Here is a 17273-nt window from a genome sequence, read left to right as displayed (position 1 = left end):
CTTGGGAACTCTCGAATTTGTAGCCAGCTGGGCAGAAGTATGGGTAGCCTAGATATTCCACTGGTAGCTGGTAGATGAAGTGGGGGCAGTTTTATGGGACTGAGCCCTTGACCTGTGGGGTCTGCACTAAGTAGTGTTCAAAATGAACCACTGGACACCCAGCTGGTGTTGGAGACTCAGAGAGATAACATAGAAAAGTGCCATGCAATTGGTGTCAGAAGAAAACATATCTACTCTCCATCCCCAGTTCTGTGTTACAGACATTTAAGCTGGGGTGCACTGTTCTGAGCAGGTGTGGGCCAAGAAGAAGGGGGCTCCCTTACCCTCCAGCTCCAAGTCTGGGGCCACAGCTCCATCCTGGGAGGGCAGGCTGCTGGGCTTCCTCGTACGTCCAGTCCTATGTTGCAGAATCTCTGTTCCAATCAGGTACAGCAGAGAGGACTTCCCACACAGGCCCACCGGCAAGATAGAAATTCGGTGGGAGGCAGCAGGCTGCGAATACTTGGACCTTGGGCCCCACCTCAGTTAGCTTGGGGGCAGGGGCATTCCACACCAGTGGGGGCAAGCTCAGAAGACCAGGGGCTGCCACCCCGTAGTGCTCACTTAAGGAGCGCTGTCACTCCGGGAAAAGTGGGTCTGGCTCCCAGCTTGGGGGCAGTGGTTTATGGGTTCTGCTCCGGGGAAAGACAGGCTGTACAGACAAAGAGCTCCACTGTTCTACCGGAGGGAGCTCACTGTTTGGATCAGAGCTTCAAAAACTTCACGTGTAAGGACGTTGTCAAAACCAATGGAGATCTTGGTAGAGAGCAATGAAGAGGACTGGCTTAAGCCAAGAACCATTGGTTGAGCTCCTGGTTCCCTGGGATTCTTCTGGATAGGCCAGGTCTGTCTGATCCAGGCTGGGCCCATCCTGTGCCTCTCAACCAGCTGGTCACTTGTACGCCCGGTGTGGCTAGATGTTGGTGGGGGCAATGGAGGGACTGCCTCCTGTCACCAAGCAGACTGGCCCAGTTTGCATTTAATATGGCAGTTGGAGAGTCATAAGGGTATAAGAACAGGAGTGGTGAGACCTGCTGAGGTCTAGGCTTGGTGAGTACAAGCCCATTCCTGCCACATTTCAGTGGTCAAAGCAGGTCACAGGCAGCCCAGAGGAAAGGCGAGGACACGCAGAGCATGGTGGCCACTTTCACAATTGACCCCAATCTTGTTCTACTCTCTGCTTTCAGCTCTGGGAAGAGTTTCTTCAAGTTTCATTCCAGGACTTGGTGTAGTTTTAAAATATGGTTTAACAAAGCATGATACCTTGGCTCTGGAGTGACAGGCCACTCAGATCCTGAAGATAAACCATTTGAACAAGTTCCTTGCTACCAGAGAAGTGGCTTACTCAGCGTTGTGAAGGGAGGTTTTCAGTCTTGTGTCCCTCACACTTGTGTGTGGAAATGTCGTCTCAGTGCCTCCTCCGGCATGCTGAAGAACCTCCAACACCCAGGGCTAGAACTCGACTGCGGTCACAAGGTCTGTTCCTTCCAGCTCTGTATGAAGATCGGGAGGCACTGCCAACTGGGGGCACAGGCGAGAAGCCGGGCATTCATGGAGCGGGGCTGTCCTCACCGCTCTCGGAAACAGGGCTCTTTCAACACTGGCCCCAGGGGCCCTTGGCTCACAAGGAAAGCATCAACCAACCAGAAAACCACTTCTGAGCATGGGAGTTTGTCTTAGCCCGTTTGGGCTGCTGTAACAAAATGGTAGATTGTGTGGCTTATAACAACAGAAATTTCTTTCTCACAGTTCTGGAGGCTGGAAGTCTGAGGTTGGGGCCAGCAGAGTCAGGCAAGGGCCCTCTTCCTGTTGCAGACTTACTGTTGTGTCCTCCCAAATTAGAAAGGGCTGGGAGCTCTGTGGGGTCTCTTTTATGAAGAGCAATAATCCCATTCATGAGGGCAGAGCCTCCAAAGGCCCAATCACCCTCCAAAGGCCGGACCTCACACCATTACCTTGAGCATTAGGTTTTCAGCATATGAGTTTTTTGGAGGGGACACAAACATTCAATCCATAGTGGATATCTTTATTTTAAATTGTGGTAAAATAGCATATAAAATTTACCATCTTAACCATTTTTTAAAAAGATTTTATTTGTCAGAGAGAGAGGAAGAGAGAACACAAGCAGGGGGAGCTATAGGCAGAGGGAGAGGGAGAAGCAGGCTCCCTGCTGAGCAAGGAGCCCGATGCAGGACTAGATCCCAGGACCCTCGGATCATGACTTGAGCAGAAGGCAGACACTTAACTGAGCCACCCAGGCGTCCCCCATCTGAACCATTTTAAGCGTATGGTAGCATTAGTATGTTCACATCGTTGCACAACCACCATCATCCATCTCCAGAACTCTTCTCGCCTTGTGAAACTGAAACTCTACCCATTAAACACCAAGGACCTACTCCCTTCTCCTGAATCCTTGGTGATCACCATTCTACTTTGTCTCTATGAATTGGACTACTCCAGGGGCCTCGTATAAGTGGAATCATACAGTATTTGTCATTGTGTGATGGGCTTATTTCACGTAGCATAATGTCCTTAAGGTTCATTCATGTTGTAGCAGGTGTCCACCTCTTTGGGGCTGAGTAATAGTCCATTGTGTGTATATGGCACATTTTATTTACCCATCCGTCAACAGACACTTCGGTTACTTCCATCATTTGGCTATGAATAATGCTGCTATGAACATGGCTTACAAAGATCTCCTAGAGACCCTGCTTTCAACTCTTTTGGGTATATGCATAGAAGTGTGACAGCTAGGTCCTATGTGTGACCTAGTCGTGATTTATAAGAAGAGATACATCTTTGGACTTCTCTGTTTCTGGCACAGAGCTCCTAAAACCCTTGTAATTTCCTAAGTGATAAGTGTGATAAAGGTGTCTCAATATTATAACAAACTTCTTTCAACCACATCTGAGTTTATGTTAATGAGGCGACTTTTGGAAAGCACATAAGGATGGGGGCTGGTTTCCAGAGGAACCAACCTTGTGATTGGAGGGTTGGAACTTTCAGTCCCACCTCCTGACTGCTAGGGATGGGGAGAGGGGCTGGAGGCTGACTCAATCACCAATGGCCAATGATTTAATCAACCGTGCCTACATTATAAAGGCTCCATAAAAAAAAACAAAACAAAACAAACAACACCAACAAAAAGACTAGGTTTAAAGAGCTTCCAGGTTGACAAACCACAAGCCATCCATGTGTCCCTGTGCTGGGCCCCAAACTCCTTGGGGACAGAAGCTCCTTTGTTTGGGACCTCTCCCTATGTATCTCTTCATCTGGCTGTTGATTTATATCCTTTAATATCCTTTGTAATAAACCAGTAATCCAGTGAGTAAACTGGTTTCCTGAGTTCTGCGAGCAGCTCCAGTAAATTAATTGAACCCAAGGAGGGGGTTGTGGGAACCTCTGATTTACAGCCAGTGGGTCAGAAACACAGGTAACACCCTGGACCTGTGATTGGTGGCTGACGTGGGGGGCAGGGCAGTCTTACGGGACTGAGCTCTTTTTTTTTTTTTTAATGATTTTTTATTATATTATGTTAGTCACCATACCGTACATCCCTGGTTTCCGATGTAAGGCTCAATGATTCATTAGTTGCGTATAACACCCAGTGCACCATGCAATACGTGCCCTCCTTACTACCCATCACCGGTCTATCCCATTCCCCCACCCCCCTCCCCTCTGAGGCCCTCAGTTTGTTTCTCATAGTCCATAGTCTCTCATGCTTCATTCCCGCTTCTGATTACCCCCCCTTTCTTTATCCCTTTCTTCCCCTACTGTTCTTATGTTCTTATGTTTCACTTAGCATTATCTCCTCCAGTGCCGTCCATTTTGCAGCAAATGTTGAGAACTCGTTCTTTCTGATAGCTGAGTAATATTCCATTGTATATATGGACCACAACTTCTTAATCCAGTCATCTGTTGAAGGGCATCTCGGCTCCTTCCACGATTTAGCTATTGTGGACATTGCTGCTATGAACATTGGGGTGCATATGGCCCTTCTCTTCACTACGTTACGGGACTGAGCTCTTAACCTGTGGGATCTGATCTCTGGGTAGAGGGTGTCAGACTGGAGCTGAATTGTAGGACACCCAGCTGGTGTTGGAGAATTGCTTGATATGGGGAAAATGCCCACACACTGGAATTGGGTGCAGAATCAGGATATGGTGATTCTATTCTTAATTTTTTGAGGAACCTCCATCCTGTTTTCCACAGCACCTGTACCATTTTGCGTTGCCACTAGCAGTGCAGGAGGGTTCCAATTTCTCCACATCCTGGCCAAAACTTGTTGTTTTCTCGTTTTTGTTTTTTGGTAGTAGCCAACCTGACGAGTATGAGTCCATATCTCGTGGTTTTGATTTACATTTCCCTCCATGTGCTTATTGGCCATTTGTATATTTCCTTTGGAGAAATATCTATTCAGGTCCTTTGCTCATTTTTGATTCAGGTTTTTTGTTGGTGAGTTGCAGGAGTTCTTTATATTATATATCTTTATATTATATCTGGATATTAACTCCTTATCAGATATATGACTTGTAAATTTTTTTCACCTATTCTCTGGGCTGCCTCTTCACTCTGTTGATTGTGTCCTTTGATATACAGAAATTTAAAATTTGGATGTGGTTTAAATGATCTAGTTTTCCTTTTGTTGCCTGTGCTTTGGGTGTCCTCTGAGCATGGGATTTTAATGAAGAGAACAAGCCTTCTCTGAGCCCTTCCCCTCTGCAGAGGGAGCCCTCCTGCCAAGAGAGGACTCAAACTCTGCTCGTCACTGTTTGATCCAATTGAAAAGGGAAGCATGTGTGTTGACAAAGGGTCCTCCAAATCATTTTTCACTCTCTCAGTGACCGTTTCCACCAGGCAAGTTGTCATTTGCTCAAAGGATGCTGGAGGTCAGCAGTGGCTGGTTTTGACAAGCTTCTTGGCAACATTACCTCAGATGCTACTTTTTACTCTAAGGAGTAGAACTCTGATTGCTGTCTCTGTACTTTGGGTTTCTTCCCTACCTTTAGAGGTGGAATTACTTGGTTTCATTCTAGGATATACTCTTTTGTGATTGGTGTGAGGAAAGTGCTTGGCTTATGGACGAGGTCACCATGCCCACGTACTTACTCTCTGACAGTGTTCCTTCATGACAGGTAATGCACGGGGAACCAGGGAGGTGTAGCTTGCTGTCCTGGAAAATCTGATTTTTATTGTTGTGTCTTATTTCCACTCTTTTTTTGGTTGCTGTGTAAATGAATCATTTTTTTAAAAAAAGACCTATTCATTTATTTGAGAGAGAGAGAAAGCGAGCAAGCTCGCCCATGCAGGGTGGGGGAGGGGCGGTGGGCCAGGGAGAGAATCTCAAGCAGACTCCCTGCTGAGCGCAGAACCCAATGTGGGGCTCGATCCCACAACCCTGAGATCATGACCTGAGCTGAAATCAAGAGTCAGACGCTCAACCGACTGAGCCATCCAGGCACCCCTAAACTAATTCTTAAAGAGTTATTATCAGTTCCAACCCATACAGACTCATGTTCTGTATTCACATCAGAATCCTGTCGTCTTTTTATACCGGTCATGTTTTTCTTTCTTTTTTTTTTTTTTTAAAGATTTTATTTATTTATGTGACAGAGAGACAGCCAGCGAGAGAGGGAACACAGCAGGGGGAGTGGGAGAGGAAGAAGCAGGCTCCCAGCGGAGGAGCCCGATGTGGGACTCGATCCCAGAACGCCGGGATCACGCCCTGAGCCGAAGGCAGACGCTTAACGACTGCGCTACCCAGGCGCCCCGGTCATGTTTTTCTGATAGTAGAGAAATTGGGCTCTGGAGTCAGATCGCCATGTTTAAACCTAGGCTCTGCCATGTGCCACCTGGGGGTCTTGGCCAAATTACTCTGTCTTTGTGTCTTTGTTTCCCCATCCGTCATAGGGTCAATAAGGATACCTAACTCCTAAAATTGAGGAGATTCAGCAAGATAGATATAAACACTCATGCCTGACACATAATTGCTCAACACATATTAAGTACAATTGGAATTATTATCTCTCTCTCTATTTTATTCTATGAAGCGCTTTTAAGCCACGGGTTCGTCTTGTGACTGGGGATATAAGGTAACACAATGACCACCCTTTGCCTCATGGGTGGCCACTGCCCTGACTTTGGTGTATTTATCATTCTCGTACACGCATTTGCACATTTGCAACACGTGAATCCATAAGCAGTATGTGGCGCTTTTTATGAGGCTTTACCGCCTTACATAAATGCATCATTCTGTGTGTATTCTTCTGTAACTTGCTCTTTTCACTCAATATTAACTTTCTAAGATTTATTCACGTTGACAGGTGTAGGTCACGCCTCTTTAACTGCCACAGAGTTAGCCACAGTTTACCCGTTCTCTAGCTGAGGGACATATAGCTTGTTCCCAAAGGACTTCCGCAGACTCAGCTGGGGTCCAGCGGCAGCACCATCAGCGCGGAGCGAGCGCTTACCGTACTCACCACGGGCCAACTCGGCAGCACTCCTCCATAGGCATTCCTCACAGGAGGGGACGGAATCCCTCACCAGGGCCACGTGGAATGAGACCGACAGTGGATTGGACCCAGGCCTGCATGAGGCTGAGGTCTGTGCTCCTAGCCACTCTGCCAGTCTGTCTCCTAGGGATGAATGCCTGGTATCACACCATGGCAGGGGGACAGGCCCCCGAGCAGGATCTGGGTGACACCCTTCAGCCTGGCCCTGGCCCCCTGGAAAGGCAGAGTGACCAGCTACAGCTCACAGACCTCTCTTGGTCTAGCATTGCTCAGTTACTGATTCAGCCCCGTCTACTTTGGTTTCAGAATCCCCCGTTCCTCCAAGAATATCTAACACCACGGGAGACTTTTTGGAGGGGCGGCCCCCAGGCTCCATCTGTGCTGTGTAACACCAGAGAACTGCCAGAAGCATGAAAAGGGTCGGGTCTCTGCTGTTGGCTGGTGGTGAGGGGGGTGGAATGGAGAGAGGTGTCCTGGGTCAAAGCATGTCAGAGACAATCAGGGAGAGACTAGCAAGCCACTAGCGTGGGCCTGGAAGGAAGGAGTAAATGGCATTCACTCTGCTTTAACGTAAACTCAGTTTGGAGTGATTTAGAATTTAAACATACTGATCTTGGATTTCATTCCAGGGGCCTGGTTACGGGGGCAGCGACTATTGCTATAAGACGGTGAATGTCTGATGTCCCCCAGCTGGAGTGGGCTTTGCGGGCTACTGCCTTGCTCTTGGCCTCGGCCTCCTCATCCGTGAAACTGGGAAGGGAGCCACCCCGCAGATGCAGTACACGAGGGGTCTGACGTGGGGCAGGGCCTCAATGAACGGTCACCGTCACCATTACCTCCCTATCAGGCAAGTCTCACCAGCGGACAGTGGGTCGAGGAGGAGTAGCTTCCGCCAACTGGCCTCAAGTTGTTAGGTGTCTTCATGCCTTGAAGGAGATCAGGATTTGAATGAGACAGTGACTGAGGACCAAAGAGTAGATCAGAAGTTCCTACAAAGAACCCCACTCCCAGGTGCCTCCTATTCCAGCAGGCTTCCGGTGCGACCCCAACCTTAACCTAAGGGTCCACTCCCCAAGCTGGGCCAAACCCATCTCCGTCTGCGCAGGTTCTGAACAGGCTTCCGGAGCAACAGGATGTGCACCGGATTTCGATCTGGAGAGCTCCTAAGGCCAAAGGGCAGCAGGAAGGGAGGAGAGAGCATGAGATGGATAAAGTGCCCTCATCGCATGCCCCAAACATGCTGCCACCAAGTAGAGAGTGTCTGCAGACAGAGGCCTGCAGTGTCTGAGCTAGAGAGACATTCCCGAGAAGGAGAAATAAGACCAGGAAGCGCTCCCGTGACCACAACCAGTGCCCTGTTGCTGCCCGGGGCCCAAGACAAGCTTCGTGAACTGTCCTCAGATGTGAGACCATTACAGATCTTAGCGTGGACGATGCTGACTGGGGTCTAGAAGATTCTGGGCCACAGCCGGGGTGGCAGTCTCATCTGCAACGGACCACCTCAGAAGCCTTCGTCCTCCGGCTCTCCGGAGTAAGGCCAGACCAGGAGTCACCGAGGACACCGTGAATGGGTGCTGATTGATTTTATTAGACTCGAGTGCTTCAGTACAGAACGGTACAGAGATGATACATGTTTGTGCTTCAATACTTTCCAACACTGAGATTCTGAGAATTTCAAGGTAAACAAGTTTCAAGACAGACTAGCTTTTTTAAAATATCCTTTTGATAAATTATTTTTATATAAATAACAGAGAAAGGAAACCCAACATGTTCGACGCACAAGGCCCTGAAGCGCGAGCCCCATCTGGTCAAGGGGAGGGGACGAAACAAGCAGTGACAGCAGGAAACAAACCAGCGCAAGCACCTACAGCTCTGTCCTAAGGAACCGGGGTAGCTTCGGAGGGCGAAGGGACACGAGAGAAGAGGCCTGAAAACTAATCTGAGTGCGCCGGGGAGATTCCAAAGCCTTGAGAAGAGAACACCACGAAGCGTCTAACGGGGAGGGCGAGGCACGCGGTCCGAAAGGAAAGCGGGCGGCCGCGTGGAGCTAGCACGCACCACGTCTGCAAGGACGTCACGAGACAGTAATATGCACACGGTCTGCAGGGCTTCAGGGGTGGCGGGGGGCTGGGCAGGGGGCATTTTTGTGACTTCCACTGTCATATTTTGCGACAACAGCAGCAGAACACGTGGTGCGCTCACCATCGGAGAACGGAGAGCTGCTGAGTCTTGAGGATGACGACACATCCTTTCTGCATTTGCTTCTTTCATTTTTGCTTTAGAGCTAAGTTTCATACAGAGAATAAAAGGATCAATTTCTCTTACAAGCACGACGACATATGACCCCACACAACACAAAATAAAGTATTATGAAGTATCTTAAACTGAGGATAATCTGAGTGGGAAGAGGGTCTGCATAAACCCAATGGGCGTTTTTTCTGGCGGTCCGAAGTCGTAGGGGCGCAGACCCTTCTCTACAGGAAAGGGCCCTCTGCCCAGGAGCCTGCGAAACCCATTCCATTCTAGTTTGTTCCTAACCCTATAGCTCGGCCCGTGCTGACCCCACTGAGAAAGAGGAGCTCTGTTGGGGGTGGTGCCCAGGGAAGGAAAGGGTCTGGCCAAAAAGCCCAGCCTAACTGCTTCCCCAGGAGACGGAGGTCCTGGTGGGAGCTTGCTCCGCACTCGCTGGACACCAGGACTTAGGCCACAAGATCGCAGCACTGTGGACACAGGCGGGGGGTGGGGAGCGGTGACAGGCCGCACGCAAGCAGGCCAGCACCCGGCTTGACTTCACGTGAACACCTCCAGCCCCTCCCACAGCCCCAGCACAGGGAGGATAAACCACCGGGGAAGGCTAAGAGGTTGCTTCCCGCTCAAACCTCACAAGATGTCACCTGATCTTCAGTGCCAAGCTTATCTGGTTGCGAGCAGGCCGAGGGGTAAGAACTGGAGTGAAGCCAACAGATTAATCCTCAGTTTGCAATATTCCAGGAACAGACATCTCTGTGATTCCCAAAAAGAACAGGAACAACCCAAAACAGATTTTGTAAAACACCCAAACGTCTACCTTCCCATACTCAAGCAATTTGCGCATATCGCACTGGGTTATATACAAGGTCATGGAATCATAATAATGGGGAGAAGGTGTCCATTCATTCTAGACAGTTCTACAACTTCTCCAGCAGGGTGTCCCTTACACGGGAACTTCTCCTTTTAGGACACATATAGAAGATACTCTTTTTAAAAAACACAATGCATTATTTTCTTTTGTTTCACACAAGAAGAGGGCATCATTAAACACGAGAACGCAGCGGCGACAGTGCCGGCCAGGGCGTGCAGAGCTGGGGGAGGCGGTGGAGGGATGGGGTCAGCAAAGTAACCGAGGCGGGCAGCGGTAGGGGCTGTGGAGCACTGTGGGAAGAGGGCTCGTTTTTTGGAGGGGTGGCTTATGTTTTTAACTGCTTATTTCTTCATCTGTTTTATTCAGTTTCTTCAGCGTGTCCAGCAGTTTCTGTGGGGTGAGAATGTGCGTGGATCCTGGGGGGCAGAAAAGACAGTGAGCTTGCTGGCTCCAGTTTCCACCACGTCTCCTTTCCTGCTCTTCCGTTCCCCAGCTCTGCATCCGTTCCCCCACCCACACCCTGGTCTAGAGGAAGCAGGGAGGGGGTCAGGGGTGGGGTGTTGAGGCCACATCACAATAGGCCTGGGAGACATTTGGGGACTGTGGATAAACCAAACACATCCTCTGGCTTAGGCAGGGTCCCAGGCTATACCAAGGGAGGAACCCGCCTCTCCATCTGGGCTTAGCGGCATCTGCCAGGGGATGGGGCGCCTGCGTTTCTGATTCTCTCTTGCACTCGAGGTGAAGCCAGGGAGAGGAATTCAAAACCATATGGCAGGGGAAAGGCTGGGAAGGAGGCGGGGGCTGGCAGGGGGCTGTGTATGGAAAGGGTGGTGCCTGCTAGGGAGGGAGTGATGGGCAGAGCACCCTGCGGGAAGCCACTGACCTCTGATAGCCAGTGGGCTGGTACTGCCCTTGTGGGTGGGACCTCAGGCGTGAAAGGGGAAGGGCCAGGGTACCTGAGGCCTTACCTTGCAGAGACCGCACATTGTAAGAGATTAGAAATGCTTGCAAAAAACTTAAGCTAATGGAATTAGATATACTTCTACTGCAAAAATAAAAAAATAAAATAAATAAATGAAGTCCTTTTTCATAAGGAGAGAGAGAGAGAGCTAAGAAGTGCAGTAAAAAAAGATGCATGGACCGTGTGGCTTGGACATGGACTTTACTGGAACAGAACAGAGGTGACCGGTGTGTGAACATGAGGCCGGCACACATGCAGCAGCGGGCTTCAAAGAAAGAGGTCCCGGTGGGAGAGGAGAACTGAACAAAAGAGAGCCGTACTTGAAAATGTGCCTCCCTGGAGGTGCGGGCGAGGCCGTGGGCCTTGTGGGAGTGGGGACAGAAACTGCAGAGTGCCAGACTTCCACCCTGAGGGTAGGCAGAAGAAAGCTTTGGCTGGCTTGTTGGGGGTGATTCCAAATACCAGGGTCCCTGTGCCTTCGACCACTATGCGCTCAGTGGACCCGCGACTGCTGGGACTGCAGACCTTGAACCTTCCTGCTCCGTCAGACCTCTAGCTTGAGGGGCTTCTTCCAACATCCCCTCCTCTATAGTTCAAGCCCTGGCCACCCTGTCACTGCCCCGGGGGAAGAAACCGGTCCCTGGCTACTTAACAGCCTGCACCAGCCCCTGTGCTCGAAAGCTGACCCACTGCTCTGCAGACCTGAGGCTCCTTCAGCAAATGTCACTGGGCTTTCAGCAGGATGTCCCTGGGTGTTTTCACAGCACCGCCCTCCCCCAAAGGTACTCTTCCTGTGAGTCCTAAAGAAGGTCAAAGGCTACTCCCCAAGTGAGAAAGCAGGAATAAACATTGCCAAATTCTTAACAGTGAACCACTGCCAGAGTGAGGGCCTTCCGAATCTCAACTCCATGCAGTCTGTGCGTCTACATCTAGAAATCCTCCGGGTATTTTGTGCAGAGATTAACTTGGGGGCTTTCCAGGTAAAGGCAACAACAGTGCACATGCTAGAGAACCTTTCCTAGTACCCTGCCATGCCAGCCAGCTGAGTTCCAGGAAACAAGATAGAAGACTCGATTTGCTGGAAAAATCAAAAGGGAGCCTCTGGTCAGATGCCTATCCCAAAATGCTCCCTACCCTTGCTTACGTGCAAATTCAGTATCTGAGGGAGGCCAGAAAAGGTTAAGGAATCCATGCTCTAGAACTTTCTACCATCTGATGGCTGACCATCTGGTGTTCCCAGTCTGACTGAAAGAAGAAAATGTCCAGGACCAAGTATCTCTGCACTAGGCCTCGGGATTCCTGGGCCCAAACTCACTGGGTGTCTTTAAGGACCCAGACCAGCTGGTGTTAATCTGAATCACCTGGGAGCTAATTCTTGTCACCCAATCACCTGTCTTGTTTTACTCCCTCGGTCAAGCTTTTCACCACCACACACTGCACACGGAGCTGGGTGAGCCTGTAATACACATACTGCAGACCTGTGTTTTGGACCCACGGGGACCTGACCAGGTAGGTGCTGCAGAACCCCGAGCGGGTTCCACTGCTCTGAGGGTCCCTCTTATGCTCCATAACTGCAAGGCTAAGAAGTACAAACGGTGGTCTCCAAGCACAGTCATCCCAAAGACAGTCAGAGCATGGGCCAGACACAGTGAGCTCGGCCAGGACAAAGTCTTTCCACACTGAGAGAATCTGAAAATCAGAGTGTTCTTACAGATCGGCCAGTCTAAGCATTCCTGGGTTTGGCCGAAGCAGACCTACCACCTCAGAAGATCCAGGGAGGCACGAGGGAATGTGTGCATTTAAGAGCAGCCCAGGAGAGTTTGATGACCTACCAGGTTTGGGAAACATGCTCCGGCCCACCCCACGTCCTAAAGATGGGAGAAGGAAGCCCAGAGCGGCAGGGGGCTCGTCTGCAGCCCTTTGGTGGAACAGCCAGGCCCGGAAGCCATGCCACTGGTCTCAATTCTGGGCACCCTGGGCTCCTGGCCCTGGGAGGGGATAGGCAAGTGAATGCTTAAATAGCAGCTGGGCAATGGGTTGGCTCTGAACTCATATTCGAATCTGAGTCCCACTGAAAAATGACCCTTGTCTGACCCCAACTGGGAATAAAGCAAAACATTCAATATAAAAAAACAAAAACTTTCTTCCAAGTGCAAGTGCTGTGTGGCAGCTTTTCGGTGCACCTCCACTGGCTTCGGACGGCCCCTTGGACATGCCCTCAGGGTTGGTACTTTTAACACAATGCCCCCAGAGCTTGGGGTGAAGATCTAACACAAAGACTTCACTTTTGGACAATATGGAGGGACGACTGATTTATGGGATTAAGGTGAGGCTTGGTGGCATCTGTGAACTTCGGCTACCCACACCCTCTCCCTTCAACCGGCACCTGGGAGAGAGAGGTGCCAGAGGACAGAGTGGGTGCTGGTACCCACATGTGGGGCCCACCGGGGACACTCATTCACTGCTGAGCGGGAAAACTCATGTCTTAGAAGCTAAGTCACTGCAGACACTGACTTTGACAGGAGACAACCCCGGCCCTCTTCTGTCCCGCACTGTCCTCGGATAATCACAACAGAAGGGAGCAAGTCATATTTTCATCTGCCTTCTGACCTCCCCAGGATTAGGGCTCCACGTCTCGTGTTTTCCCAATGGAACTCTCTAAAACACAACACTGTCCCCAAAAAGCATTTCAGAAGCCAAGAGTACACAACTCAAGTCTATTTGTGTTCTCTGATCAGATGGCAGCTGAGACCCTCTGTGCTGACTGAACATAAAAAGAAAGGAAACCAGCCTGCGAGGGACAGGCGTTTTCTGAAGCAGGGACTCCCAGAGCGAATCCTAGCTGGAGCCCCTGGGGTCTGGCTTTCAGTCTTTCAGACCTTGCAAGTGGTCTGCCACTGCTGCAGCCTGGACTGCACATCTGTCCTTCTGTAAGTCTTAAAACACATGCTGCAGGCAAAGCTGCTCACCTACCTGCCATCTGTGCACAGAACCAGATGTCTGATTACCGACCAACCAAGGTACTTCTAAACAATGACTATTTTTTTTAAAACAATGACTATTTTTTAACAATTGCTTTTATTCACCACCCACTGGCTGCACTTTCTAGGGGAAGGCAGCTGGGCAGGACGGGAGGCAGCCCAGGGCCACAGCCAGCCGACCGTGCAGCGTGCAGGCTCGTCCCACGTGCGGCTTCTACCCTCACTACTGCCCGGGGGAGCCATCTCTCAGCCACAGGGAGGAAAGAGGAGACAAAGTGCATAGCTGCCTGTTCCGACCTTTAGAGCGAGTCCTTTTTTGGCCTAAGCATGTTCTCTTTATACAAACAAGCATGCTTCTGGTGCTCCCCAGTTATGGCTCTGATGGCCCAGTCCCCTGAGGTTCATCAGAGATTGCAAATGCATGAGGGTAGGCCCGCAAGCTTTGAGGCAGCCGATCTGAATGACCGAATTAGAGGGTCAGAGCTCCAGGAGCCTGGGGCCCTGCGATCCAGCCTCTCTGCATTCTGCACACTTTGTGCGTGTGGGGGGGGGACCTCCTGCAGTCACACAGGTGCTCATGGCAGAGCTGGGGCTAGAGTCCAGGCCTCGCCACTGCTCACAGGTGATCCGTGCTCCATGACTCACCGGGCCACCTCTCAGCCCAGGCAGGGGGTGGGGGTGGGGGTGGGGGTGGGGGTGGACACCGTCAGGGGGGTACATGAAGTCAGGTACACAGAGTGTGGCCTCGTCACAGACTGCATAAGAAGCTACAGAATAACTAATGTTATAGGGGGGTTCTTCAGTAACCATCTGTCATGTAACACATCAGAAGAGATGCCCAGCACATGTGAGGGATGGAAAGAGAGAGGAAGGAATGAGGACAAGAGTCAAATCTGGATGATCCAGCAGACAGACACGGGTTCCTGGCTAACAGGAAAAGGTACAAGTGTGGTGGGGGAGAGAAGACACTCTTTCAAGCAGCACAAGGCGTTAAGAACAGATTTTAACCCAAAGGTTCTCAGATCTCACTGAGAGACTTCAGTGGGAGACAGGGGTATGATGACTCAACTCTGGAAAAAAATCCACAGGAGAATGAAAATAAAAGCAGTTATGGAAAGATAAGTGACTACGAAGGGCCATTTTCCCTAGACGAACATGAGACCCGAGCTTTCCTCTGGTGCCTGGAGTTCACCAAGTACACAGTGGCTCGTGACCCCATCACTGCTTAGAAACTGTTCCTCGAGCCAAGTGCCTGTCCTGGGAACAAGGAATTTCTGTGTCTAACTACCACTGCTGTGGAGTCCATTCTGACGCGCTCCAACGAGCCTCCCCCACGATAGATGCCTGTGGATATCTCCACTGGACTTCTGCCTTCTTAGACATGATGGTCCCCTGAACGCCTGCTGGCCCCAAGTCCCCACACCCCAACACAAGCAGGACGCTATGTGTTCCCTGCCTGGTGCCCACAGGTTCCCCCGGGCCGGTAGGCTTGCGTGCCACGCCTCCGGCATCCCTCAGCTTCCAGCTCCTCTGAAGGACTGGTCACAGCACTTATGATCACTTCCGGAATAAAACCCAGGGGGCTGCACTGCCTGACTGAGCAGCAGGTGACCCAGGGCACGAGTGAGCTGGCAGGCCAGGGCCCAGAGGCTCTCGCGGCAGGGTCTGTGAAGGCAGCACCGGACACATTTTCAATTGGTGTTAAGAACTGCAAGCATTTTCTTGTTGAAAGAAAATCAAATAAATAAACTAAAAAGGGAAAAAATAAAGAAAAAGAGTGACGGAATAATCAAAGAAAACCCTTCAGAGTGGAAGAGTTTCTTTTCTGTAATAAGCTGCTTTTACTTTGTTTCTTTGGCTCTCACTCCATTGTTGGAGCCTGATCCTCAAAAGATACCCTAGAGGACTCCCTGAAGTCGGGGTGTCTCAGGTCCATGAGAAATTTGGTGGGAGTGAGAATGTGAGTAGAACCTGTGGGAGAACAGAGTCCAGCTGACTGCTTGAACAACGGTACGTTATAGGAGCATGCCAACTCAGGCCTACGTTTTATGCAGCCGATGAGGTGCGAGAAAGCAAGACGCGAGCACCGCACACGCACACGGGCCTCAAGGACAGCCGGCATGCACGGAGCAGGTGAGGCCACGCCGCGGACGTCAGCTGTCTGCGCAAGGCCTCTCCGCAGATCTGCAGGGGTAACTTTATCTCCCCAGGGTTCCACCCCCCACCAGGGAACCGCAAGTCAGGACCAAAGTCGAAGTGGGAGATCTACACCAAAGCCTGGCTGTGACAGCTTCTGTCCAGGGAAGCCGTGTTTGAGCTGAGAATTATTCAGCATATGCATGCAACACACACACGAGCAGGGGACCGAGAGAGCTTTGTCATGGGGTCCACGTAACAAAAAGGAGAAAACAACACAGGGAGAAACGGCAACCAGCTGGGGAAGTTCCAGGGAATGGGGAGGGGAAGGAGAGGATGTCCAATCTCCCCACTCAATGGTGGTCTCTAGAAAGGGGGTTGAGAGTGCCAGGTCCATCTTGACACACCCAGGAATGGCCATGCGGACTGGTATGCAGAACCTGTTCACTCTGAGAGCTTAGGGGGCACTGTGACTTGGTCACCCCAAAGCGGAGGTGTAAAACTGACACAGCTTATAGAGATTGGGGCAAGGCCAGGGCAGTTGTGCCGACAGCCTTCTGTCAATGTCAAGAGGCAGCCCGGGCAGGTGCAATCCATTTCAGTAAGGGCAAGATGGGGCAAAAGGAAGGCATCTGGGGAAAGCACGATTTTTCTCAGCTCACTCTTCCCCATCCAGCCCTAGAAACTGTGGAAACTCCTGCAGGCATGAAAAAGGAATAAAGTCTTCCACTGCCTTAAGTCAGTTCTAAAGAGCAGCTTCCTTTCTTCTGGAAAGGAAATGTCAGAAAGGGTATGGCCGGCCTAGAAGTCGTAGGCCCCTTAGCAGAGTCCAGCAGTCAGGCCAGTAAGTTTCGGGCAATATCTGCTCGCATGCTGTCTATCTCCAACTGACAGACAAAGGAGGGGGCGATAATATACCTTCCATCCACTGAGCATCTTCTGGATAGGAGGCCCAATGCCAGGAATCTGACAAGTCCCACCTCAGGCCCAGTAACGAGGCTGTTAAGTGGGTGTTCTTAAACCCGGTTTGGTTGGGTAACAAAATCGCAGCATGGAGACGTGGGGCGCTTGCTCAAGGTGACCCACTTGGCAGTGGCCGAGCAGGGATGGGAGTGTGGGTGTGGTGGAGTCTGTGATCAGGTGCTTCCCACCGCTTGCAGCTGCCTCTCATCACGAGACACAGCGCAGACACGAGGAAAGAACCTTTTGCCCCTTAGCTGCTGCTGTCCACAAACTTGTCTAGAGACTAAGTTTTGCAAGGGCAATGGAGAATCGAAGACAGAATGAAACACCAAAGCACGGAATGGGTCAAAGTGCGACGAAGCAGCCCCTTCCCTCTAGAACACATGCCCCCACTCACCTATTAGCACTTCCCACTTTCCATTGGCTTGGGTCACCTCGTAAGCACAACGCATCTCGTTCAGGCTCACGCCCCCAAGGATGAAAATAATGAGGCGGGGACCACTGCGGTACTCCCCTGGGGCCTTATTCTTATGCCAGTGCCCATAGCGGGCGCTGGG

General features: G+C 50.8%; 1 protein-coding gene across 4 annotated transcripts in view; it reads right to left on the bottom strand.

Moving 5' to 3' along the window:
* Window positions 1–3540: 3540 nt before the first annotated feature.
* STXBP1 (syntaxin binding protein 1) overlaps window positions 3541–17273 on the bottom strand; it is a 69943-nt gene continuing 56210 nt past the window's right edge. Inside the window, exons 18-19 of one of the 4 annotated variants that reach the window (XR_008959995.1) lie at window positions 7410–7477; window positions 3541–6674 (exon numbers count right to left, since the gene is read on the bottom strand). Coding sequence is in view for 3 of the 4 variants with exons in the window: in XM_026514009.4 (XP_026369794.1) it covers window positions 10006–10088; window positions 17114–17268 (238 nt within the window). In the remaining variant the exon portion in view is untranslated. Of the gene's footprint in view, window positions 7478–8119; window positions 10089–17113; window positions 17269–17273 lie in introns of those variants that run through there. The other 3 variants (XM_026514009.4, XM_048223176.2, XM_026514010.4) reach the window with 3 other exon arrangements.

This window comes from Ursus arctos, unplaced genomic scaffold (assembly GCF_023065955.2).
Source record: "Ursus arctos isolate Adak ecotype North America unplaced genomic scaffold, UrsArc2.0 scaffold_18, whole genome shotgun sequence".
Classification (NCBI taxonomy): Eukaryota; Metazoa; Chordata; class Mammalia; order Carnivora; family Ursidae; genus Ursus; species Ursus arctos.
This window is presented reverse-complemented; position numbering and strand designations above follow the sequence as displayed.